The 25,990-nt window shown below is 38.0% G+C and overlaps 1 protein-coding gene across 1 annotated transcript in view; it reads left to right on the forward strand.

Annotated features, from left to right (window-relative positions):
* The window catches only part of Utx (Utx histone demethylase), a gene marked incomplete at its 3' end in the record, with an annotated part of 233,247 nt that overhangs the window by 195,379 nt on the left and 11,878 nt on the right, over nt 1-25,990 (forward strand). The window contains exons 13-14 of the mRNA XM_068285047.1: nt 4,844-5,263; nt 18,887-19,096. Coding sequence (XP_068141148.1) covers nt 4,844-5,263; nt 18,887-19,096 — 630 coding nt within the window. The remainder of the gene's footprint in view (nt 1-4,843; nt 5,264-18,886; nt 19,097-25,990) is intronic.

Raw genomic sequence — 25,990 nt, forward strand, 5'->3', positions numbered from 1 at the left:
TAGACCTTCTCAGTTCTCCGATTTTTTTCTTGATGCTTTTCTCAGGACTTGTTTTTCACTTGATGAGTTTTTAAGGTTACTTGTAAGGCCTTAAGAAACTTGTTGCTTGATCACGACTTGATGCCTTTCCTTGAATTATGCCTAGTTTATTGTTTTACCTTATTTAGCATGATTATTCTATTAAATACTAGTAGTTGATTTAATTGTATCGCGATCTACCGTGCATAATTTATCCACCAGATAGAGGGATTCCCCAATGCTTTTCCCTCCCTTTTCGGCTTGTATATTCCCCTCACATACCCACAAACCGTCCGTTATCGTTCTCGCATTCATTCTCTTCCCCCTACTCCCCGCTTCACAAGCATTTCGGCATCATGCTTGGCCCTCACTTTTACTCTCCTCAGGTTTCGGTTTCGCACGATTCTACTCCGCTTGGTTCGCATGCGTTACGCCTCCCACGCATCTTCCTGCTTGGACGAAATCGCCAGCGTTTGCTTGTGGTTCGACCGGCCATACTTGTGTTTGATCGTAAATTGTATTGTATTGTATTCCTCACAGCACTAGGACCAGATGCCATCCCCAAACGGGCCCTAAAGCTGGCAATGGCGCTGCGCCCACACTCATTTTTGGAGCCACACAATAAATGCGTATATCCACGCAATAATTTGCAGTTACTTCAAGGACAGGCAAATTTGTTTCAGTACAACAAACGGCCAATCCACACATTCTATTTCTGCAGGGGTACACCAAGGCTCCAATATGGGGCCCTTGTTGTGGAACATTACGTATGACGGAATCCTTCGCTTGAACCTGCCGGTTGGCTGCAAAACTGTTGGATATGGTGACGATGTCGCTCTGGTCGTCGTGGCATAAGAAGTAGCGAAAGCAAAGGCTTTGGCAAATGAGGCGATCTAGCTTATCACAGATTGGCCGGAGCTTGTCCTAATAAGCAGCAGGAAACGGGTCGAGACGGCTTCGGTCAGTGTAGAGCACATAAGCAGACCGTTCCTCTGCCGGCGTCACTGGCAGCGCAGCTACGCGGTCTTAGCTGTACTTAACCATTGTTAGAGAATTAAGAATTATTCAATAAAGAAAACTCAAAACCTACAGATATTTTCTTGTCTTATTTAAAAACAAACACAAGACATGTAAAATGAGAAAAGTGTTTTTGGCGTTATCACATGTCACCTTGGCTTCAAATGTATTAGCCTTTTGGGTGACTGGAAGTGGCTATCGCGGTGTTTAGATGTGGGAACCGAAATAGCCATTTCAGCTGTATTTTCAACCGCTTTGAGCGTACGAAACCGCTCGGTGAGGAAATCGTCCATCGTTTGCCACTCTGGAATGGCAGTCTTATCGCCAAGAGATTGTTCCCACAGTGAAAGGTTGTTTTTCGGCAATTTGATGAAACAGAAAAATACGAACATGCCACCCCACGTGGTGACTGGCAGGCCGTAGTGTTTCAAAAGCACAAATGGAGGGCTGCAGGCATTCTGGTGATCTTGTAATGCCTTTCCGGACTCGTGGGAAATTTGAGGCAGCTGAAGAAGTGCTCTGAATTGTAAGCGGGAATTTTGCTACAATGAGGTTGGCTTCACCCCTCGTTTTTGCTGGGAGATGGTACAGCTTTTCAAAGGGGGAAATTCGCGAATTGCTTATGTAAATAGCGGTAAACAAGTCACGGAACGTAGGCCATTTTTGGTAATCTCCCATAAAGACTTCTGTGTCAATGGGTGGCAGTCGACAGCCTCTTTCTGCTGTTGCAGAGGTAAACCCATTTCGGTTCGGAGGAGTAGGAGCAGACGCTTCGTGGATAAGGTCGCTTTATCGAGCCGTGCATCGGTCGTAAACTTGGTAGCATTTGTCAAATTTAGCTTGTATGTCTAAATTTTCAGGGCTACCGTGTTTATTATCTGGGAGTGTCTCGCATTTCTCATATTACTGCTCGACCCTCTCCCACAACACTCGAACTCGATCACGACGGACTTGGAGGCGTCGCGGCAAAGAATCCACTAAATTTTTAAGGATTTCTGATTTCGCTGATTGACTTATTGGCTGTCAAATTCATCAAATCGGCTGCTTTTTGAGGCTTCAGCAATACGTTTTTATACCCTTGCAAAAAGGGTATATTAATTTTGGTCAGAAGTGTGCAACGCATAGAACGAAGCATCTCCGACCGTACAAAGTATATATATTCTTGATCAGCACGACGAGACGAGTTCAAATAGCCATGTCCGTCTGTCCGTCCGTCTGGATCAACGCAAACTCCTAGACCGCAAGAGGGGGTGCAGGGGTTGTATTCTCGGATTCAGCCGGATCGGACCACTATATCATATAGCTCCCATACAAACCCCAAAGTCACGAACAGTGACTTTTCTCAATAACTTCGTTATTTTCTGTGATATTATCGTGAAACTAATATTAGAGAGTTTATTACGCCTATAAACTACTGTGCCAAATTTAATCAAGATCGGATGACAATATCATATAGCTCCCATAGGAACGATCGGTGGAAAACAGTGACTATGATCAATATCTTCGTTATTTCCTATGATTGTAGACCATTCTTTCGCAAACATAAGCCTTTTTAGATAAAACGTTCTTCCACATTGATGGATAATAGGTAAGGAAAGAGTTGCCATAAAAGTTGCAAGGGTATACAAACTTTGACGCGGTCGAAGTTAGCCCCTACTGGTTTTGGTTTTTTAATTCCCTCGGTAATCAGTCAGGGTAGTTTTCCGTTTTGCGCCTATTATTTTAAAGTTTTTTAACGAGTTATTCTTTTGTCCTTATTTATTTGGTAGTGCACCGTTTGTCGAGACACGTGGTACTCTTTGGCAATGTCCAATTTTTTTTCCGGCGTGAAACTTAGCTACCATTACCGATCTAACCTCCAAACGTAATTCAGCGGTTTTACCCATGGCTTACAATATGCCTTTCTAAATTTTTATTTATTCACTATCTTAAATATTTATTAAATTTAAATTCAAACGACTTTTGGTTTGGACTTTTGGTTCAAACGCGCTCAAAACTGAAATCACATGTGCAAAATGATTTCGTCAAAATACTTATGCCACGCAGAAATTTGATGTTCGCTTGCATTCTTATAAGCAGAAAGAGAATGCAAAAGCTAAAGAACTTAAAATTTGGCATGCACATAGCTGTAGATTCTTTGTTTTGACATTCATTTTCGCAACGTTATTTAACGGTAATACGCATAGGCAGCTTCAAGAGGCACAAAACGATTTCGTCAAAATATTTATGCCGGCTAGTGTATATTCTTAATCGGTATCAAATTTTGTATGCAGGCCTTTTCCGCCTCCGCAATTTAAGAAAACCTTTATCTCAAAGACTCCTAGCTAGATACTCCATATTTGCTTAATAAATTGCTCAAATTTTGTAAAAATTTTGCCACGCCCCCTTCCGCACCCGTAATTTGAAAACTCGATTATATTACGGAATTGTCTTAAATGAAATATTAATATCCATTTCCAAATTTTATCCAAATCAGACAAAAAACAGCATATAAACATTTTTCCGAAAAGCCGGAGTTTGCCGTTGGCTGGTGGGGACGCTAGGGTGCCCATATGCTTGAGTGAGCGAGATACTCAGTTTGTAAAAAAGATTTGAACAGAATTTTTTATATGTATATACATAAATGCATTTGTTATTATAAATTTAAAATATATTTGTTTTACTGGTGCAATACAATACGTACTAGCCAATTACCTTGGTGTTCTGCTGCTGACGGCAACCCTCTTTTGTGTTGAAGCGTCAGACTTTTTCATCAAAATAGGGCCGCATAATGTCTTGCAGGCATAATGGTGCTTTCAGACAACTTACTGAACGCAGGATGCAGCCCCAGTCCTCTGTGTTGAAGGCGTTACTTGCTCATAGTATGATGACCAGTCAATAGCGGCTTGTCACTTATTTGGTACTATTCGCATTTGCTGGTTTTGAACTGTTTACCAGTCTGCACTATGCTGCTGCTGCTGTTGCTTCACAGTCTCCGCTCTCACTATTAGTGCTATTGCCCTCGTCTTGGCCGGTTCGAGACACTCTGGTGCCAGGGTGCGCTGCTGCTGTTTGTGCTCCACTACCATGTATTGCAAAAAAGGCGCTGATTGATTCGTCTAACACGAATGATGAAATGTCAATTATGTATGTGTAATTATCATATCTATTCAATTATTTTTCTGCAAAAGCGCCAATAGTGCCGCCACGCTGTTGACACAACTCTTTTCGGATCATATTCATCTCGGGACACTCCTTCCTTCCCGCCCAAAAACTTGCAGAGGTAGCTGCCAACAAAGGCGACACTGGGGATGAAGAACCTTGGCTATATTGCCCCGGAGTTGCAAGTTTGTGTGGAGAGATTACTTAGTGAGGCAAATAATAAAATGAATACAAGTTGCCCAAAAATAAATAATAATGTAAAGAAGTAAATAATAATGTCAACCGATATCGCTAATGAGGCCAAGAAGTCTACTACAAATTTATACTTTTCGCGAGAATAGAAAAACTGATACTTTTCGTGAGAATAGAAAAACTGATACTTGGCTTAGGCTAGAGGGGACCTTAAAATAACTAGTAGTTCCGTGCCTGATACTTGGCATAAGCTAGAGGGGAGCTTAAAATCTCTGGTAGTTCCGCGCCGATAGATGATACTTGGATTATGCTACAGGGGAGCTTGAGCTCCGGTAGTATCGCGCCGAGAGCTCTGCTCACTAATGATAGGTCTGCGGCTACCTCCAGAATTCGCACTTAGAAAATTTTTTAACAAAGAATTTTAAATGTACTGAGGCCATAATGTTAATAATGTTAATTAAATTTGTATTTTTAGATTTGGAACAAACGTTGATTTATCTGATGAACGAAAATGGAAGCCTCAATTAAGTGAACTTCAAAAACTGCCAGCTTTCGCTCGAGTTGTATCAGCTGCCAACATGTTATCTCATGTGGGTCATGTTATTTTGGGTATGAACACTGTTCAATTGTATATGAAAGTGCCTGGAAGCAGAACTCCTGGTCATCAAGAAAATAACAACTTTTGTTCTATAAATATAAATATTGGTCCCGGAGATTGTGAATGGTTTGCTGTACCCGATGCCTACTGGGGTGGAATTCATAATTTATGTGAAAAGAACAACATTAGTTACTTACATGGATCGTGGTGGCCTGTATTAGAAGATTTGTATAAAGAAAACATACCAGTTTACAGATTCATACAAAAACCAGGAGATTTAGTTTGGGTAAACGCCGGGTAAGTAACGATTATATTTTTAAAACTGAAAAGGTTGTATCAATTCTTTTTATTTATTAATACACAGAACAACCGCAAAGGATGTAATTACAACTATACTATTACACTTTAATGAAAAATTTTTTTATTATAAATAAGTTGTTTTGCCAAGTCTGCTATGCATGCACCACCTGCGATAACTGTTCAATTTATGTGACCAAATGTGTGTACTTCATAGCATACTACGCTAACTCGTTCAGTTTTATGGGTATTCGGCATTTCGACAGACAACATACCGAATTTAGTTGTGATTTCCAACTGGTTTTAGCTTTGAACATATTATTTTATATTAACTTATTTTATACATTAAATATATTGTCACTCATCGAACTTTTTTTGCGCTCTCGCATTACTACTATTTTTCGCTCAAGCCGCACATAGTATTTTGTTTTTACGCTGCTTAGTTTTTGATCCTTTTTGTGTCTTTGTTGTGTTTTTAAATACAACAAAATTTTCCCTTTTTTTACTCTTCTTTTCATTTGCATATTACTGTGAGCTTTTGCTTTAGTTTGTAATCCTCCTCTTATTTAGTTGCAATCCCCAACTAGTTTTAGCGTTAAAAACATGGTATGGCTAATGCAATTCTGGAGTTTTTTTTTTTTAGCAAAATCTGCTGATGATAGAGCTTGGTGGTTCTTGAAATAGCTATACAGAAAACCTACTTACATTTTTGTGTTGCCTTTTCCTTTGGAAAATTGTGTCTGAGTCGGCTTAAATGCACGGTTTCACTTTTTCTTAGTTAATTTAATGCCCATTTAATGATGTAAAACTTCTCTGGGTGAATTTGTCGGTCCACATATCTGTAGTAAACGCAAGATGATCCTTAAATTTTCCTTTAGTTGACCTTTAATTTAAAGTCTTCATCCGTTATAACTGTCGTTCTGAACTTCTTCCGGGATACAACCAGACTTGCAAAGGTTTAATGGCCTTAGTTTGCGACAATATCAATTAATGACTGGGCATACTCCCGAAAGCCATCACCTAAATTACACAATATTTAAGATGTATATCTTACCATCTGATACACCTAACGCACGCGCACTAGAGTATTCCAAACGTTGTCTAGCATTTATTTTTAGATCTTTATACCCTTGCAAAAAGGGTATATTAATTTTGGTCAGAAGTGTAAAGGAAGCATTTCCGACAATATAACGTGTGTATATTCTTGATCAGCATGACGAGACGAGTTCAAATAGCCATGTCCGTCCGTCCGTTCGTCTGGATCAACGCAAACTCCTCCTAGACCGTTAGAGATACAGAGCTGAAATTTTGAATGTGGGCTTGTATGGGTTGTATATCTCGGATTCACCATATTATATAGCTCCCATACAAACGCCAAAATCACGAAGAGTGACTTTTCTCAATATCTTCTTTATTTTCAGAGCTATTGTCGTTAAACTTAATATTAGAGAGTTTATTACGCCTATAAACGGCTATGCTGAATTCGCCACTGTGCCAAGATCGGGTGACTATATCATATAGCTCCCATAGGAACGATCGGTCGAAAACAGTTACTCTAACGCGATTGCTTTCAAATTAAACATTTGTTCGTTTAACATATCTGTTAATGACTGTGCCGAATTTGATAAAGGTCGGGTGACTATATCATATAGCTCTCATAGGAACGATGGGTGGAAAACAGTAACATTGTAGGCCGTTTTTTCGCCCCGGCCCTCTGGTTGTCTTTTAAATCTCTTTGTAAATTTTCTTTGAGTATTTTTTTTCAATCTTTTGTATGCTGACGATGTCAAGCGTTGTTTCACTTATAAAGAAATAGATTCATATTATTTCATTTAAAAACGTTCAATCCTGGTGCCAGTTTAATCTATTAAATCTTAACTTTACAAAATGTAAGGTAATGACTTTTCATCGTCACTCTCCTTAATTGGTCACCTTTATTCAAAACAATAGTCCTTTAGAACGTCTAAATAATTTGAATGATTTTAGCGTACTTATGGGCCAATAGTAAAATTTTAACACCCATGTTTCCACTAGGTCGCAAAGGCCATGAGTGTTCTCGGTTCCATTAAAAGATGGTCAACAGAATTTGACTATCCTTAAACAACTGAAGTTCTTTTTACTTCTCTTGTCCTATTTAAGAGTCTGGATTTTACGTTTGGTCAAAAGCAGTTCTTTCTGTTTGCTCTGTGGCTTAAGCTGGAATCGCAATGTCAATTTGCCTTCGTATTCTAGCAGACTTCTTTTATTTATTTATTTACTTATTTACGTCAACTAACACAGCAGTCGACGAAAAAGCTTAAGCTAAAGACAGATAGTAATTAAATGAAGAAGGTAGCTTAGCTTTATCCACAACTAAACATCCCCGACCCGGTGGAGGTGTTTTATTTGCACAAGGTGCCAGCTGTGCCCCGATTCACAGCCAATGTGGTCAGGGATGAGTTGCAGCCAATCCAAGTCCAGAATATTTTCATTGGTTTCGCTGTAGATGATTAAAAAGTTTAGCGCGAAGAGAAGTGACAGAAAGATGAAGAGAGATAAGGTGAGAAAGGTTGTTAAAAGATTGGCAAAGAACACGAAAAGGTTCGTGAAGAGAGTAGTTAGTCAGACATCTACTAAGGTGAATAGGAAAAAAGTTTCTGGTCCGACGTGAGGGAACACAAAAATATAGCGTATCTAGTAAATTGGTAGAAATGACTTCGCCGTTGACTAGTTTATGGAGAAAGAGAATGCCAAAAACAAGCCTACGGTTATATAGTGAAGGAAGATTAATAAGAAGAAGTCTGTCAGAATAAGAAGGTAGGCGAAGACCCGGGTCCCAATTTAGACCGCGTAGCGCAATCTTAATGAATTGCTTCTGTACCGATTCAATACTACGCTGGTGAACATCATACTGCGGGTTCCACACTGGCGAGCAATATTCTAGAGTAGGGCGAACTAACGAAGTGTATAAAACCTTTGTTACATAGGGATCATCAAATTCTTTGGCCCAACGTTTAATGAAGCCAAGAAGGCTGCATGCTCTATTGACAATTGAAGAAATATGAACATTAAATGAAAGTTTAGGGTCAGACATAACGCCTAAGACTTTGAATGATGGTACACAATCTGAAAGTCATAAAAGAACACTTAGAGGCATTAAGGTGTAATTTATTAACGTGGAACCAATCACAGAACGCATCGAGAGCTGATTGCAAGTGCTGTTGGAAAGAAGGATCATTTTAGGAATAACAAATCTTGATGTCATCCGCAAACATGAGCACGCGTAAATGAGCCAAGGCCAAAGGCAAATCATTTATAAACAATGTAAATAAAAGTGGGCCCAGATGACTGCCTTGGGGTACACCTGACGTAACTAGAACAGTTTTAGATATCGAGGAACGAAAAAACACCTTTTGGTTTCTGCCAATAAGATACGACATTAATCAAACCAATAGTTTTGGGAAAAAATCCATGATGTTAAGTTTCGCGAGAAGCATAAAATGATCAACCGTATCAAAAGCCTTACTAAAGACAGTATAAATAACATCAGAAGCCATGATGTACAAGGGTAGTTAATTCTAAAAGGTTGGTAAGCGACGAACGACCTTTCATGAAGCCATGCTGACAAAGAGAAATAACGGATCTGGTAGAATAACCGAGATAAAGGCTTAGATAGGGAAATCGAACAGATTTTAAGGATGCAACTAAGTAAATTATCAGGCCCGGGAACGAAGGAAGACGTCATAGATGACAAGCTAGAGATAAAACAGTCCTCGGTAATAATAGGAAAAAATATCAAATTTAAATGTGGGATTGAAAAGGGATAGGGTGTGGGATCCGAAACAGTAGTTGAAAAAATTTAGCAAACAGATCTGCAATATCTCAATCATTATTAGCAGTCTGGTCATTAAGTCTGAAGGTGGAAGGTAGTACATTAGAGCGTCTTTTGGAATTGACAAAGTTGTAAAATCTTTTGGGGTTCTTATAAAATTCAACCTTACAGCGAACGAGATAATTGTTGTAGCATTGACTATTTAAAAGACAAAATTGAGATTTGGCTATACAATAATTTGCATAGTCATGTCGCGAACCAGTTTTTTTTAATCTTTTAAAATATCTCGATTTAATGTTACGGAGATTAGAGAACCTACGTGTGAACCAGACTGGTGAGCTGGAGACGGTAGAGACATTCACATAAGGAACGCATTTATCAATTAGAGAATTAAGAGCAGAGTAGAAAAACTTAACTGCACAATCTATATCGCAGCACTCAAAAAGAAATGACCAATCAAAAGAGAAAATAAGGCTGTTAAGAAGATTGAAATTTGTTTTACGAAAACATCTACGACGAGAATTTGAGATGTTATTAAATGAATTAGTAACGGAATTGTAAGAAATAGTAACTTCAATGGTAGGGTTAAAGGGATCTTCAGGTTTCACTAGTGGCTGTGTTTGTGATACAGCACTAACAGTGTGATCAGAGACAAAAACAAGATCAAGGATTCTTTTAAAAGAGTTAAGGAAAGAATTCAACTGATATAGTGGACATTCAAGTAGGCTATCTAGAAAAACATGTTGAGATGAAGGAATTAAGAAAGATAGATTATCATCAACAAGCCAAGAAATATTAGGCAAGTTAAAATCACCTAAAACTATAAGGAAATCACGATCTTTAAGACGACCAAAAATAGTTCGTAAAGCATCAGCATGGTGCACGTAGATCATGATATCGGAAGCTGGAGGAATATATGAACAAGAGGCTAAAGTTAGAACATGTAACTTCGACGCAAATAAACTTAACACCTAAGGGGAGATCAATCGGCACCACACTTAAACAAAGACGCGAGTTGACAGCAATGAGTACTCCACCGCCACGACGACCAACACGATCAAGCCTATAAAAAATAAAGTTATTAGAAAGAATTTCATTATCCAATTATAGCTTGGTAAGAAGTCCTCTTACATTTTGATAATGAATGCAAAGACTCGACGTTATTCAAAAAACTTTTTGAAGCAGAAGATAAATTAGGAAGGTGGACAGGCAACCGACGAGAGCGCTTATTGGGCGCAAACTCGTGTACAACTAGGCCCTCTGGCCAAAAATTAGGGTCAACCATAGCTGAGAAGTACTCATTTGGTACAGTAATTTTAAAAGAGGAGATTTCATGAGGCCTAGAAAACTTAAACTTTTGAATTAAAATCTTAGCAGGGCATATGTTACCAATGTAAGCTGCCACAGACGACTTAGAAGTATCTGGAGCAAGCCTAGAAATAAATAATTGTTTGCGATGAGGCACTACAGTTAGTGGAGGCGGAGGAGCATTGGGATCCGCAAGTGATTGAGAGCCAGCATGATCCTGTGATTGATCAGAGTTCCCGTGGGGGATAGATTGAGGTACACCAGGGCTTGTAATGGGTACTTCAATCTGAAAAGAAGAGCATAAAGAGGGACAAGAAGATGGTGTAGGCGAAAGTAAAATGTGAGATGACGTAATAGAGAGAGCTGGCGACTGCTTACGAGGCAACTCAAGGGTACATTTCTTGCGCAATTTCTCAGAAGGTGGAACAAACTTGAATTGCGACAATAAATGAACGCTAGAGTCACACTCGATAGACAGCTGTTTGGCCAGTTTGTTTAAAGAAAGAAACTTTAAACGAAGATCCCTATACATGCGGCTAAAATCAAGCTGCTGGCTGGCACAAGATGGGCAGGTCCAGCGCATTAAGCCAAGCTCAGGCTTAGACACAGACAAATCAGAAAATTTGTCGTAGTCGCGGCCATTGAGGCCAGCACATTTTAAGTGAATAAGATTATCGCAGAGCCAACAAGATATTGCTCTATACTGATCATCAAAACGATCAGAATGCTTGCAATTAGGTAGACAACAAGCCATTGAAAAGTCTAAAGAAACACAAGGCAAAAAAAGAAAAAAAAATATATATATATAAGAATATATAAAAAAATTTAAATACACAGCACAAAGATTATTATTGATAAAAAATCAATAATTACAAATAAAACAAAGAGACAGCTAGAGTGCACAGCACAACAGAGAGGCGGCCTTACAAAAGTGATTACGCGGGAGAGAAGCTGAGCACAAGCACAAAGCAGAGAGAACAACAAAGCCACTAGCACTGATGGTATGATGGAGGCGATAAGGGGAGCAACTGCAGAAGCAAATGCGCCAAACACTAATCACGAAAAAGAAAAAACTGTTTAAACTGATTAATTTGGCGAATTATGGAAATAAAACACAAGGGAGTCAAGCGAACAACACCAGCGAAAGTGTAAACAAACTAAGCACAATTAAAAATTGAGAAAAAACAATAAATATTGATAAAAACTCAGGAGCTATGCAAAAATACGACCGTCACGTCAGAGAGCAGAAAGCTTAACCTTCCTTAATTAATCGTAGAATTATGTATATACTTAAAAACTCTATCCTTTTCTATTTAGTTAATAGATAGCTATAGTATTATTTGTTTGTCTGCTTTTATAAAATGCACCCATAGGGTGAAACGGTATATTAAAGTCGCCAAAATGTATGTAACAGGCAGAAGGACCCTATAAAGTATATATATTCTTGATCAGGATCAACAGCCAAGTCGATCTAGCCATGTCCGTCTGTCCATCCGTCTGTATGAACACGCAGATCTTGGAGACTATAAAAACTAGAGCCACCAAATTTGGTATGTATACTCGTGTAGTATGTAAATGTATAGAGTTAATTGGAATTTTGGCAACGCCCCCCCAAATTTGGTTTATATACTCGTTTAGTTAGCGCGCAGAAACTAATTGTTTAAACTTTTTGCCACGCCCACTTCCGCTCCCGGTATTTACATAAAACTGATTTTCTTAAAAACTATGACAGCTACCGACATTAAATTTGGTATGCAGACTAGCTTAATGGACGCGCAGATATTGGCTATTTAAAAATTTTGCCACGCCCACTTCCGCCCCCGCAAATTAAACAAAACTGATTTTATCAAAAACTAACAAAGCTAAAGTCACCAAATTTAGTATGTACACTGGCTTAGTATGCGCGCAAAGTATATACATATATTTTCATATTTTGCCACGCCCATTTCCGCCTCCATAATTTAAAAAAAAAAAAAACGATTTCCTTCTGTAGTTTTTGACTATCGCATTTAAAGACTAATTAATCTTATCTATTTCTACCAAACTACCAAATTTAATTGAAATCGGACTAGAAACATGCAAAATATGCGTATGAACGTATTTTACTATTATTTATGCTATCCATAGGGGCAGAATTGGCCGTTGGCTAGTGGCGAATCGGATTACTTTGATCTTGATAAAGGAAATGAACCACAACCAAAAAAAAACTCGTTTCTAATTTTCCATATTTAAAAATATATTTGTTGTTTTAAATTAATCTTGATATTATTCTATCAAAAAATAGTTATAAATTAAAAATAATTCCAAAACTACTCTGAAAAAGGGCTTAATTGTAAGTTTTCTAGAACTGTAGCTGAAAAAGTCATTTTGGGTTATATAACATTCTTAAAATGAATTTATTTAACCATTAACAATATTTCTACAATAAATGAGGATGATTTAAGTCGTATTCATGAAGAAGAAATCGATTTATAAGTCTTATTTAGCTCAGATGACATACAAAAAATACCCCCAAAATGAAAAATTTCAACTCGCTATAAAAAAAAAACGAGCTGACTTTGAAAAACCCAAAGAGGGTTTTGCCATTCAATACATGAACTTTCAGAAAAAAAAGGTCCGGTGCGGTTTGATTTGGTGTTGCACATTGTAATTTATCGCGTAATTTTTTGTTTATTACATCTTTTACAGTGTTATTTGAAGCATTTGTATAAAGAATGCTGTTATTTGCATCGTTTTCTAGACTTTGTTTGTGATAATATAGGACTTATCTTCTAATTCTGTTACAAACTTACGAAGGTTTCCTGTATAGCTGGTGTTGTAGAGCCGTCGAAGAAGTTCCTCACAGGGGGTCTGCGTCCTCAATCCATTGATGAGGAGTGACCTTAGTTCCGGCCAGGTGTTGGGTTGTTCAATTTGTGAGCGCCGTTGTGCCTCTCCATTGAGCTGCATCTCGATTGCACTGAACAATATGTTATGTTGCCTTATATCATGGGTTGGATATAAGTGCATAATGAAATCTATCCTTATGAATGACGTCAGATTCTCTGGTGCTCCATCATAGTTTGCCACCTGTCTTTACGAACACAGTGCTTGATTGAGGTGGGCTTCGGTAAGTTCTACAGCCATTTTGTTTCTTTTTTATACCAAACACCCATAGAGTGAAATGGTATATTAAAGTGGCCAAAATGTATGTAACAGGCAGAAGGACCCCTTTTTTTTTTTCCCCTTAGCGGACGTTGACGATACTATGCGCAGTACGTTCAAGTGGCCCCTACGACACCAGGACATAGCCTGTTACGCGCGAGCCCACGCAGATAACTGCCCACCTCCCACCCGACCGACCGAGGGGTGCAGCCGTATAACGCAAGGCACGAATCGCGTGGACAACTATACAATAGAAAAAAACAGACAAACAAATAATACTACAGCTATCTATTAACTAAATGGGATAGGATAGATGTTTTAAGCATATTAATAGAAAACTCTGAGCCGATTACAGGGAATAGAAGGTTGTTATCAGAGCAGAGGACCCTAAAAGGTTCATGCATAGCATAGTTAGAAGAACAACGACTAAGGGATAAAGGTATCAAAGGATGTCTACTCCGTCTACATGGTACCGACAGATTCACCTCAGCTAATAACTCAGGCGAGTCGATATCACCAATTAGGAGCTTGTGCATAAAAATGACACCAAGCACAATTCTACGGTTAGTTAGGAATGGAAGGTTAATCAAGAGAAGTCTACTAGAATACGAAGGCAAATTGACATTGCGATCCCAGCTTAAGCCACGAAGAGCAAATAACAAGAACTGCTTTTGAACGGATTCAAGTCTAATCTGGTGCGACTCATATTGAGGTGACCAAATGCAAGATCCATACTCTAAAATAGGACGGACAAGCGAAGTAAAAAGAACTTTAGTTGTATAGGGGTCATCAAATTCTATTGACCATCTTTTAATGAAACCCAGGACACTCATGGCCTTTGCGACCGTGGTGGAAATGTGGGTGTTAAAATTTAACTTATGGTCCATAAGTACGCCCAAATCATTTATATTATTTAAACGTTCTAAAGGGCTATTGTTTAGAAAATAAGTGACCAGTTGAGGAGAGTTACGGAAAAAAGTCATTACCTTACATTTGGTAGTGTTAAGATTTAGTAGATTAAACTGGTACCAGGATTGAAAGTTTTTAAGATCAGCTTGTAGCCGACTAATTGAATCTGTATCTTTATGAGTAAGACAAAGTTTGACATCGTCAGCATACATTAGCACGCGCGAATGAACAATGACTGATGGAAGATCGTTAATAAATAGTGTGAAGAGCAGAGGGCCAAAATGACTACCTTGAGGTACACCAGAAGTCACAGGAATGGAAGCGGAAAAAGAAGACTTAAAAAGTACCTTCTGTTTTCTATTTGTTAAATATTCTCGAACCCAAGAAAGGAAAAGCGGTGGAAACCCAATGTCGCTCAGCTTAGAAAGTAATAGGGTATGATTAACGGAATCAAAGGCTTTGCTAAAGTCAGTAGGTATATATTACATCAGTTTGCTTACCATTTTTGAACCCCTTGATAATTATTGATGTAAATTCTAAAAGGTTAGTGGTTGTAGATCTACGTTTCACAAACCCATGTTGGGATAGCGAAATAATAGAGCTGCAAAAATGTTGCAATTGCGAAGTTAAAATTTTCTCAAAAGCTTTCGGAATAGCGGACAATTTTGAGATACCCCTATAGTTAGAGGCTTCGGCTTCTTTTTTGCCGTTTTTATGCAGAGGAATGATATACAAATCCTTTCAAATATGTGGAAAAGAGGAAGATTCGACAGACAATAAAAACAATTTTAAAATGGGTTTACATAATGCGTTTGCACAGAACCTGAGTACACATCCAGGAAGACCATCTGGCCCCGGAGAATAATTAGGTTTAACTAGTTTAAGTTCGCTAAGAAGAGAACTTTCATCAATCACTGGATTGAAAATGCAATTAGCTTTTTCTAAATGATAAGGATACGGACTTGCTCGATATTCCGTTGAGGAATAGGTTGTTTTGAAAAAATTCGCAAACATATCGGCAATTGCCTGATCAGTGCTCGCTTTTTTATTTTGAAAAGACAAAAAAGATGGGTGCACAGAGGTCTTACGTTTAGAATTAACAAAGTTATAAAATTGTTTAGGGTCAGAAGAAAACTGAAGCTTACACCGCTGAAGATAATTCTTATAGCATTGTGTATTAAGCATCATGAACTTTGAACGAGCGACTGTATACAGAGCATAATCTGATGAACGACGTGTTTTTTGAAACTTCTTATAATACCGTGTCTTCACATTTTTCAAATTGGATAACTCACGAGAGAACCAGGGAGGTTTGTTATGCCGCTCCAGCCTACCGAAAGGCACACAAATATCAAAGAGTGAATTCAGAGTATCATAGAAAAAACGAACAGCTGAGTTCATATCTCTACAATTGTACAGATAAGACCAATCGGTAGTAGCAATGTTTTCATTAAGGCTGGCAAAGTCAGTCTTACAAAAGCACCTAGTTAGAGGTAACTGATTTGAACCAAGTAATGGTGAAAGCAAGGGCAAATCAATTTTTAAATTTAATGTAGGATGAAATTTGTCTTCTGGAAGAACAAATGGTTCGATCCTAGAAACCTCACAATAAGAAGAATCCAATACAAAAATAAGATCTAACGATTTTCCATTAGAATTTAAGACAGGATTGACTTGGGATAAAGATAAGCCTAGAAGGCCATCAATGAAGTCATGTGACAAAGAGGGCAGCAACGTGGTAGATTGCTAAAGCGGGTAAATTAAAATCACCTACAACTATGAGCAAGTCTTGACTGGAAACTAAGGAGGAGACAGACTGAATTGCCTCTAAATGATTTAAATATACCACCATGTCTGACAATGGTGGAATATAGGAACAAGTAATGAAAGCATTAAAAGATTTAAAATTTACTTTAACACCGACAAACTCAATCTCCTGGGTACTAGAAAATTGAATCATTTCAGATGATAAAGCAGCATCAACAGCTATCAGAACGCCACCACCTATGCGAGAAATCCGGTCACGTCTGAATATAGAAAAGTTTGAGGAATAAACCGATGCATCAGCAATATCAGGTTTTAGCCACGTCTCTGTAAAAGCTAGAATGTTATGTTCAAAAGAATGACTATCTACATAGAGATTAGAAAGTTTAGATTTCAGTCCTCTAACGTTCTGGTAACCCAGGTTAAGGGACGAAGCTAGTTTTTTGACACACCAGCAGATGCTGATGTGGCAGGAATAGTGTTAGTTGTTGTTGGCAAGCGAATCGGTTTGCCGATTTTTCTTTTTTACAGTATATTCCTTAACTATTATATGTTTTGGCCAAAAATCTTCTCGACATATAGTGTCGAAGATATTGGCAGAAACACAAATTTTAAAGGACGAAATGTCCCGAGAATAAGAAAATTTAAACTTCTCCACCGCAATATTCGAGACGTTAACTTTCTTCCGAATATAGGCTATTACATCATCAGATGTGACAACAGGGTCTAGCCTAGAAACAAATATATGTTTCTTTGGTGGTATGCCAACGAGAGGCCGCGGTCCCGAAGCGTCAGCCGCAGCAGTAACGTTGGACAAGTCACCCACTGCAGCAGTTAACTTGTTTACAAGGCCCTCGATACTTTTAGAACTATCGGCAATTTCCATTGGAATGGGTAGTTGCCCGGACACATCAGACACTACAATAGGCTTCGTTTTTAAGATATCATTCCCAGGTGATACCGGTAATTCCTTACTAATAGCATTCACAACAGGGCTCTTAAACGAAATCAATTGCTGTACATTAGAAGTGGACGGTGCATGAGACCGGTCGGGAACGATAAGAGATGCTGGCGGATCAACAGATAAAGAAACACCTCAAGGACTGGTTCTTTTGCGTTTCAGAGACTCATTCATAAGCGACAAGCTTCTGAACTGAGTCTCCACCGCAGTAAACTCCGCTTGGAGTTTGTTAAAACCTGCCCTTAAAGTGTCAAAACTATCTCTAGTCCGCCTCATGAAAGAGCGCATCTCATTCTCGACCTCAAGCATCACATCCATATTTTAAGCCACCACCTTTAGCAATAGACTCCTTGATTCTGCCTGTGTAACCTACACACTTAACGTGAACCGCATTGTCACACAACCAACACAGAATATAATCATGGGAGTCAACCGCATTAGTGGCAACTATGCAATTATTTTTTGAGCAGACAACCATTTTATCAAAAAGTTTAATTTAATTAAAAAAGGAAATACAAAAAATAAAAAATAAAAATTCTAAGGGTTAAAATTCTGTGTATAAGAATATACTGGCCAGTTCTGACACAAGGGTTAATGTGCAGAGTAAGCCTTCACAACTAGAGAATAAAAAGAGATGAAAGCACAAAAACAAAAACACGTATCACAGAGTCGCGGGTAGGCAAAAGACGAGAGCGCAAATCAATCAAGAATAGGAAAGAGCGGGAGAGCGCGTCAAATTGAACACATGCAACAACAATTTGTACGCAAGAGCGCGAGAGTTAGTTAAAACGGTAAAGACACAAACGCAAAAGAGATAAGCAAAACAACAACACCGCTAATGCAAGTATTGTTGTAAGTTTTGATTTTATTTAAATTTAAACAAAAGCGACAGCAAGAATTCGCGAAATGAAAATAAAATTCGGATGTTGAAATTATTATTAATTAAACCGATAATGAATTTAAGAAATTTGTAAAAGTATTTAATCGAGAGAAAAAAATAAAAATTGATAAGCGCAAAAAAAACAGTTAGTTAGCGCGCAGAAACTAATTGTTCAAACATTTTGCCACGCCCCCTTCCGCCCCTGAATTTACATAAAACAGATTTTCTTAAAAACTATGACAGCTACCGACATTAAATTTGGTATGTAGACTAGCTTAATAGACTCGCAGATATTGGCTATTTAAAAATTTTGACACGCTCACTTCATTTCTATTGTGTATTTGTCCGAGTGTATTGTCGCGATTCGTGCCGTGCGTAATACGGCTGCACCCCTCGGTCGGTCGGGATGGAGGAGGGCAGCTATCTGCTTTGTCTCGCTCGTAACAATCTTTGTCCTGGTATCGTAGGGGCCACTTGAACGTACTGCGCATAGTATCGTTAACGTCCACCAATATAATAATGTAAGTCGTGTCGCCGACTCCGGTGTTCAGTTTTTTGCCGTCACATAAGAAACGAATAACTTCGCCATTTTCAGTCCGCTTTTGATCGAAGTCCATCAAAATACACTTCCTTTTTTTTATACACTTGCAAAAAAGGTATATTAATTTCAGCGGGCCCGGTTGAAATTCGTTCCTGCTAGGTCCAAGAGAGACATACGTTGCAGATTTGGGTGGGCACACATACTGCATATGTGAACCAGAACAATTATAACCTTATTTCTGAGACCACATTACCCAAAAAAACCTTTTATATGCACAGTTAATATGTTTTTTGTTTTCATTTTAGGTGTGTACATTGGGTACAGTCGATTGGCTGGTGTAATAACATTGCGTGGAATGTTGGCCCGTTGACAGCACGCCAGTATTCTCTTGCTGTTGAACGATATGAGTGGAATAAATTGCAAAACTTTAAAAGCATTGTTCCCATGGTTCATTTAAGCTGGAATCTTGCCAGAAATATTAAAGTATCTGATACAAAGCTTTTTGAACTGATAAAGTACGTATATTACTCAAATAAATTTCATAATGTTAATACCACACTATCTAACGAAAAAATGATTGATGTCGTTAATAATTTTTTTTTTTTAAGAAAACTATTAAAAAACCGTTCTTTGGTTTATACTAAGTTTCAAAAACAAATTTTAGTGCTGTCTCACTGAGAAGATTCGTAAATTAAGTTTTATTACATTAACAAATTGTAAGCTCACCATGATCCTCTAACTTTTTACAAACATCTTCAAACGTTAACTAAAAAATTTTTTGACAGCAACATTAAGTATTTTTAATATTTGATTTGATTTTTAAATTAATTTAATTTGGTCCTTTTGCCATTTCTTTAAAGACTCAAAATTTTTTCCCCATGTTAAAGCCTATCTGTTTTTCTGTCTGCTAACAAGTTTGAGTTTAAGAAAAATTTAAATTTTATCGGAAAAACAGATCTCAAGTTATACTGAGATGGCAAAGTAAAGAAAGACTATTAAGAAGAAGCCTGCCAGAATCAGAAGGTGGGCAAAGACTCGGGTGCCCATTAAGACTGTGTAACTCGAACTTGAGGAATTGCCTTCTTACGGATTTAATACTAGGTTGGTGAACATCATATTGAGAGTTCCACACTGGCAAGCAATATTCTCGAGATGATCGAATTAAATTAAACCATAAAATCCTTAGGCCCAATGTTTTATGAAGCCAAGAAGACTACATGCTGTATTGACAAATGAAAATAAATAAGGATTAAACGAAAGTTTTGCGTCAAAAACCTTCTGCTCTCTAAAGTATTAATTGTGCTTAGCTCGTTTACGCTTTCGCAGGTGTGTGTAGCTTGTGTTTTATCTGCAAAATTTGGCAAATTAATAAGTTTTGTTTTGTGTTTTAGTGTTTTGTGTATTTCATTGGAACGAAGTTCCTTATCGCACATAACGAAATAAAACCGTAAGAAATTTAACGCTGAGAGACTATGATTGCGTGTAAGTCAAAGGCCGGCACAAAGAGAGCTCTAGAAAAATATAGTTGTATGTGTGCACTTGCTTGTGCGAGTATGTTGCTTTACCTGCGAAAAATAAAAATTCATCAGGTTTGCCAAAATCAGAGAATCTCATGCAAGAGAAAGATACAAAAGACAAAGCCGTTCGGCTTAAACGCATAAGAGGTGCTGAACGTGTCCCCAGGGGGATATGAGCGCTCTGTTGTAAGTCACTGTCTTAAGGGCACGAACACACAAAATGAGAATGTCAGAGAAAGGGAGAGACAGAGAGAGAGAAAGTCTAAATAATAGAGAGACTTGTAGAGAGAGACAGAGAGAGAGAGACAGAGAGAGAGAGACAGAGACAGAGAGAGAGAGAGACAGAGAGAAAGAGAGACAGAGAGATAGAGAGGCAGAGAAAGAGATTGAGAGATATTACGCAGCATCGATTTATTGTTTAAAGCAAATTCATTTACAAATGTATCATAAAGTTTAATAATGAACTATTTTTCTTATTTATTTATTATTTATTTATTTATTATATTATGCAAAATAATATAACGGGTAAAGAGTGCTAGCTACTAGGCCATCGACTCGATAGTTAACTTATATCTTATTGAGTAAGTTATTTACATCTGGGAATTCGATTACTGATTTTATGTTATTAAGAGTGGGTGCGATAAGAAGGGAGGTGGGTTGGATTTGCAAATGTGGGCAAATATCCAATATGTGTTTGGTTGATAATTCTCCCCCGCATTTCGGGCATCTGAGCTTAGCTTTTCCATTTAACAGATGGTCGTCGGTTAAGGCGGTGTGACCAGTTTTGAGGCGGGTGATGATATTACAATGTATTCTGTGCAATGAAAGTGGATATCGGACTGGTTCCTTGCTTGGATTAAATTGTTTAAACCTATCTCCTTAATTTTGCGCCATAAGTCTTCTCTGACACCAGGGCTGACAGTTAGGAAAGGAGATTATCCTGCCTGTTTGGCCGCTGCATTTGCAAGCTCTTTACCTTTTACGCCCATGTGAACACCAGGTCACAATTTGCAAAAAAAACAGCCAAAGGAATTTTCTCTTGGTAGCGTGTTTTATGCAAAGATGTCGAATTTCGAATATCAGGCTAGTTTGGTTGTAGATGTTATTAAATGCATTGAGGGTAGAAAGACTGTCGCTGCACACTATGAATTTGCCCTTAAGTTCGAGAGCGTGCTTAATTGCTTTAAGGATTGCAACCGCTTCGGCAGAAAATATTGAAAAACATGCGGAAGAATTCCAGATGAGACGAGGGTTCCAGACTGGCTAACGACTGCAAAGCTTGTGGAGTCAATTGTTTTCGATCTGTAAAACCAGCTCCAGTTGAGGGCTTTTTCCTTTTTATTTTTTTTCATAAGTTGAGAGACGTGTTCTCGGTGTGGTCCGGAAGTTGAAGGAGGAGAGATGGGCTGATTTTGTTCCAACGATATCTCATGGAACACCTAAGGATAGTAAACTTGACCTTCGTCGCTGTTTAACCGTTGTATTAAAGTCTTTTAGCAGAATTTGGCTAGTCGGGAAGAGAATTTTACGTATAAGCTTGAAAGTCAGTTGCGCAGCTGTACATCAGGAAACCCAGCTTCCGCTAAAAGTCATTTCGGAACGCGCCAATGCTACGCAGTACTACTGGACGGTATGCGGGGAGATTGCCAGCCCATAGTCGATTTTCGCCAGTATTACGGCTCTTGTGGCATGAATTAGTGATGTTGGATGGACAAAAGAACGCTTAGACCCAAGAAACTTAATGAAAATAGGGCGCTTGCTAAGGCGCTCTAAGATTAACCCAGTGTTACTTAATCGTAAGTGTACTGTCGAGCATAAGGCAGAGAACTTTGAGACTAGATGTACATATATTCTAATGTTATGTTATTTACCTTTAGAGTTGGATATGTTCAACGATGTTTTTTACGAATATGCAATAATTTACATTTGCTAAAGGCAAGAGTGGCCCCTGAGAAATTACCTCATTTAACCATATCCATGAGTATTTGTTTAAAAGTAAGAAATAGTAACATTGTATTTTTTCAGTTGCTGAATATTATAGCATCAAGGCAATTATGAACTATACCACTGAAGGCGAACTTCAGGTATGCGAATCACCGATTTGGATGAATTTTGAATATGTTGTAGTATACCCCGCGATTTGAAGCTGTGTGAAATATGTCGGCGCATTATTCTATATTTTCCTGAAAAATCGCGTTTAAAGTTATGGCTTCGGTGACTTATAGGTAAAACGCCGAGTGGTCTTCAAGCAGCTCGGCAGTGTAAAGTGTAGTGGTCCTGCCTAAAATTAAGGAAGCCCTGGTTCAACCCCCCGCCCGAAACTAGTTAGTTTTGGTTTTACATTCTTTTTTTGCTTTTGAAATAATTATTTTTTCTAATAGCAGAATAGGTCTTTAACTGATTTTTAAATGTATTCATTTATTATGCAATTACAAAAACATAAATGTATAAATATAGACCATTACATACGTAAAATAGACGAATTAATTTCTACCGTTACATTTTTTTGTGATATAAATCATATAAACATGAAATAGATATATTTATTCAAGACAATGAACATGTTAAAAAAATGATTAAGTGCAAGAATATACCAACTTGAAATTAATTTGAAAGAAACAAACCAAATAATAATTTTGGAAAAACACTTTCTTATCGGTCAACTTCGAAGCGAACCATGCATACTCGAGCATTTCCTTCAATATTAGGGATGACAAATGGAAATATGCAAGGAATTAGACCCTAATGCAGTCTTCTCTTGATGAAATTCCAAGATTTTCTTTAATATGCGTTGAGGAGTTTTTCACCCGCTTTATTGTATTTTTAACCTGCCTTAAAAATTATTAAAAATTAAAAAAAAAAAGAATGAAAAACCAAAACTAACTAGTTCCGAGCGGGGGTTGAACCTGGATTTATTGACTTTTTGGCAGGAACTGTACCCCTTACACCACCGTGCTGCTTGAAGACCACTCGGCGTTTTACTTATAAGTCACCAAAGCTATAACTTTAAACGCTATTTTTTAGGAAAATATAGAATAGTGCTCCGAAATATTTCACACAGTTTCAAATTACGGGATATTTTACAACATATCCAAATTTCATCCAAATCGGCGATTCGCATACCTGAAGTTCCCCTTGTGAGATGGGTAATCCTTGTGGAATGCCGTTGTGTAATTTAAAGAAATTAGTTAAGGTATTATTAACTCTAAAACGGATGGATCGCTTGGTCATGAAATCCTTCACTAGGTAGAAGGACCTAAGGACCTACCCCACACCAGGAAAGTTGATCCAGTACAGTCTGAGCACCAACCTCATCAAAAGCTCTTTCAAAACCAGTAGCCAGGATGGTTACATGACTTTTGGTGGAAAGAGCATCTGACGCGTAATGATGGATATGCAATAGTGAGACCATGGTACTGTGTTGTTTTTTGAACTGTGTTAAACTAACATAGCAGTCGACGAAAAAGCTTAAGCTAAAAAACAGATAACAATTAATTAAAGGCAGCAAGCCTTGCCATATACAGAACTAAACATGCCCAGCCCGGTTTCGTTGTAGATTATAAAAAAAATAGCGCAAAGAGAAGTGACAGAACGATGAGTAGAGATAAGGTGACAAAGGTTGTTAAAAGATTGGCAAAGAACACGAAAAGGTTCGTGAAGAGAGTAGTTAGTCAGACATCTACTAAGGTGAATAGGAAAAAAGTTTCTGGTCCGACGTGAGGGAACACAAAAATATAGCGTATCTAGTAAATTAGTTCAATTCAATACTACGCTGGTGAATATCATATTGCGGGTTCCACACTGGCGAGCAATATTCTAGAGTAGGGCGAACTTACGAAGTGTACAAAACCTTCATGACATAGGGATCATCAAATTCTTTGGCCCAACGTTTAATGAAGCCAAGAAGGCTGCACGCTCTATTGACAATTGAAGAAATATGAACAACATATGCCAATAAGATACGACCTTAACCAAGCCAATAGTTTTGGGAAAAAATCCATGATGTTAAGTTTCGCGAGAAGCATAGAATGATCAACCGTCAACATCAGTTTGACACTTTTTACGGAAGCCATGATGTACAAGGGTAGTTAATTCTAAAAGGTTGGTAAGCGACGAACGACCTTTCATGAAGCCATGCTGACAAAGAGAAATAGTGGATCTGGTAGAATAACCGAGATAAAGGCTTAGATAGGGAAATCGAACACATTTTAAGGATGCAACTTGGTATGTTATCAGGCCCGGGAACGAAGGAAGACGTCATAGATGACAAGCTAGAGATAAAACAGTCCTCGGTAATACTAGGAAAAAAAAATAAAATTTAAATGTGGGATTGAAAAGGGATAGGGTGTGGGATCCGAAACAGTAGTAGAATAAGTCGACTGAAAGAATTTAGCAAACAGATATGCAATATCTGAATCATTATTAGCAGTCTGGTCATTAAGTCTGAAGGTGGAAGGTAGTACATTAGAGCGTCTTTTGGAATTGACAAAGTTGTAAAATCTTTTGGGGTTCTTATAAAATTCAACCTTACAGCAAACGAGATAATTGTTGTAGCATTGAGTATTTAAAAGACAAAATTGAGATTTGGCTACACAATAATTTGCATAGTCTAGTCGCGAACCAGCTTTTTAAATCTTTTAAAATATCTCGATTTAATGTTACGGAGATTAAAGAGCCTACGTGTGAACCAGACTGGCGCGCTGGAGACGGTATAGACATTCACATAAGGAACGCATTTATCAATTAAAGAATTAAGAGCAGAGTAGAAAAACTTCACTGCACAATCTGTTTTACGAAAACATCAACGACGAGAATTTGAGATGTTATTAAATGAATAAGTAACGGAATTGTTAGAAATAGTAACTTCAATGGTAAGGTGATAAGGATCTTCAGGTTTTACTAGTGGCTGTGTTTGTGATACAGCACTAACAGTGGGATCAGAGACAAAAACAAGATCAAGGATTCTTTTAGAAGAATTAAGGAAAGAATTCAACTGATATAGTGGACATTTAAGTAGGCTATCAAGAAAAACATGTTGAGATGGGGGAATTAAGAAAGATAGATTATCATCAACAAGCCAAGAAATATTAGGCAAGTTAAAATCACCTAAAACTATAAGGAAATCACGATCTTTAAGACGACTAAAAATAGTATCTAGTAAATTAGTAGAATTGACTTCACCATTGACTAGTTTATGGAGAAAGAGAACGCCAAATACGAGCGTACGGTTGTAAAGTGAAAGAAGATTAATAAGAAGAAGTCTGTTTTATGAAGCCAAGAAGACTGCATGCTCTATTGACAATTGTAGATATATGAACATTAAATGAAATAAAAAAAAAAAATAACGCCTAAGTCTTTAAATGATGGTACACAAGCTAACAGAGCAGACTTAATTGAGCAAGGGTGGGCACGAAAATTTGAGTTGGGAGCCAGAGCATCAGCAGCAGAGGCTGGGCAGAGAAAAAGTAATTTTTTGGTCTCGACGCACACAAAAATTTGTGTGTCTTGAGTTTTATGAGAGGTCATAAACGACATTTTTTGGGGCGAGCGAGCGATCGTCGTCAAACTTTTAGGCAGAGTGACGGCCAAGTCCCGAATTTCACGGGGAGGGAGAAAAGGTTCGCGATCTCGAGCTCGGAACTTTTAGGCAGAGGGACGGCCAAATCCCGAATTTTGCGAGGAGGGAGAAAAGGGTCGCGATTTAGAAGTAATAAGTCGACTGAAAGAATTTACCAAATAAATCTGCAATATCTGAATTATTATTAGCAGTCTGGTCATTAAGTCTAAAGGTGAAAGGTAGTAAATTAGAGCTTCGTTTAGAATTCACAAAGTTGTAAAATCTTTTGGGGTTCTTATAGAATTCAACCTTTCAGCTCACGATATAATTACAGG

This window comes from Drosophila tropicalis, unplaced genomic scaffold (assembly GCF_018151085.1).
Source record: "Drosophila tropicalis isolate 14030-0801.00 unplaced genomic scaffold, ASM1815108v1 contig_109, whole genome shotgun sequence".
Lineage (NCBI taxonomy): Eukaryota > Metazoa > Arthropoda > Insecta > Diptera > Drosophilidae > Drosophila > Drosophila tropicalis.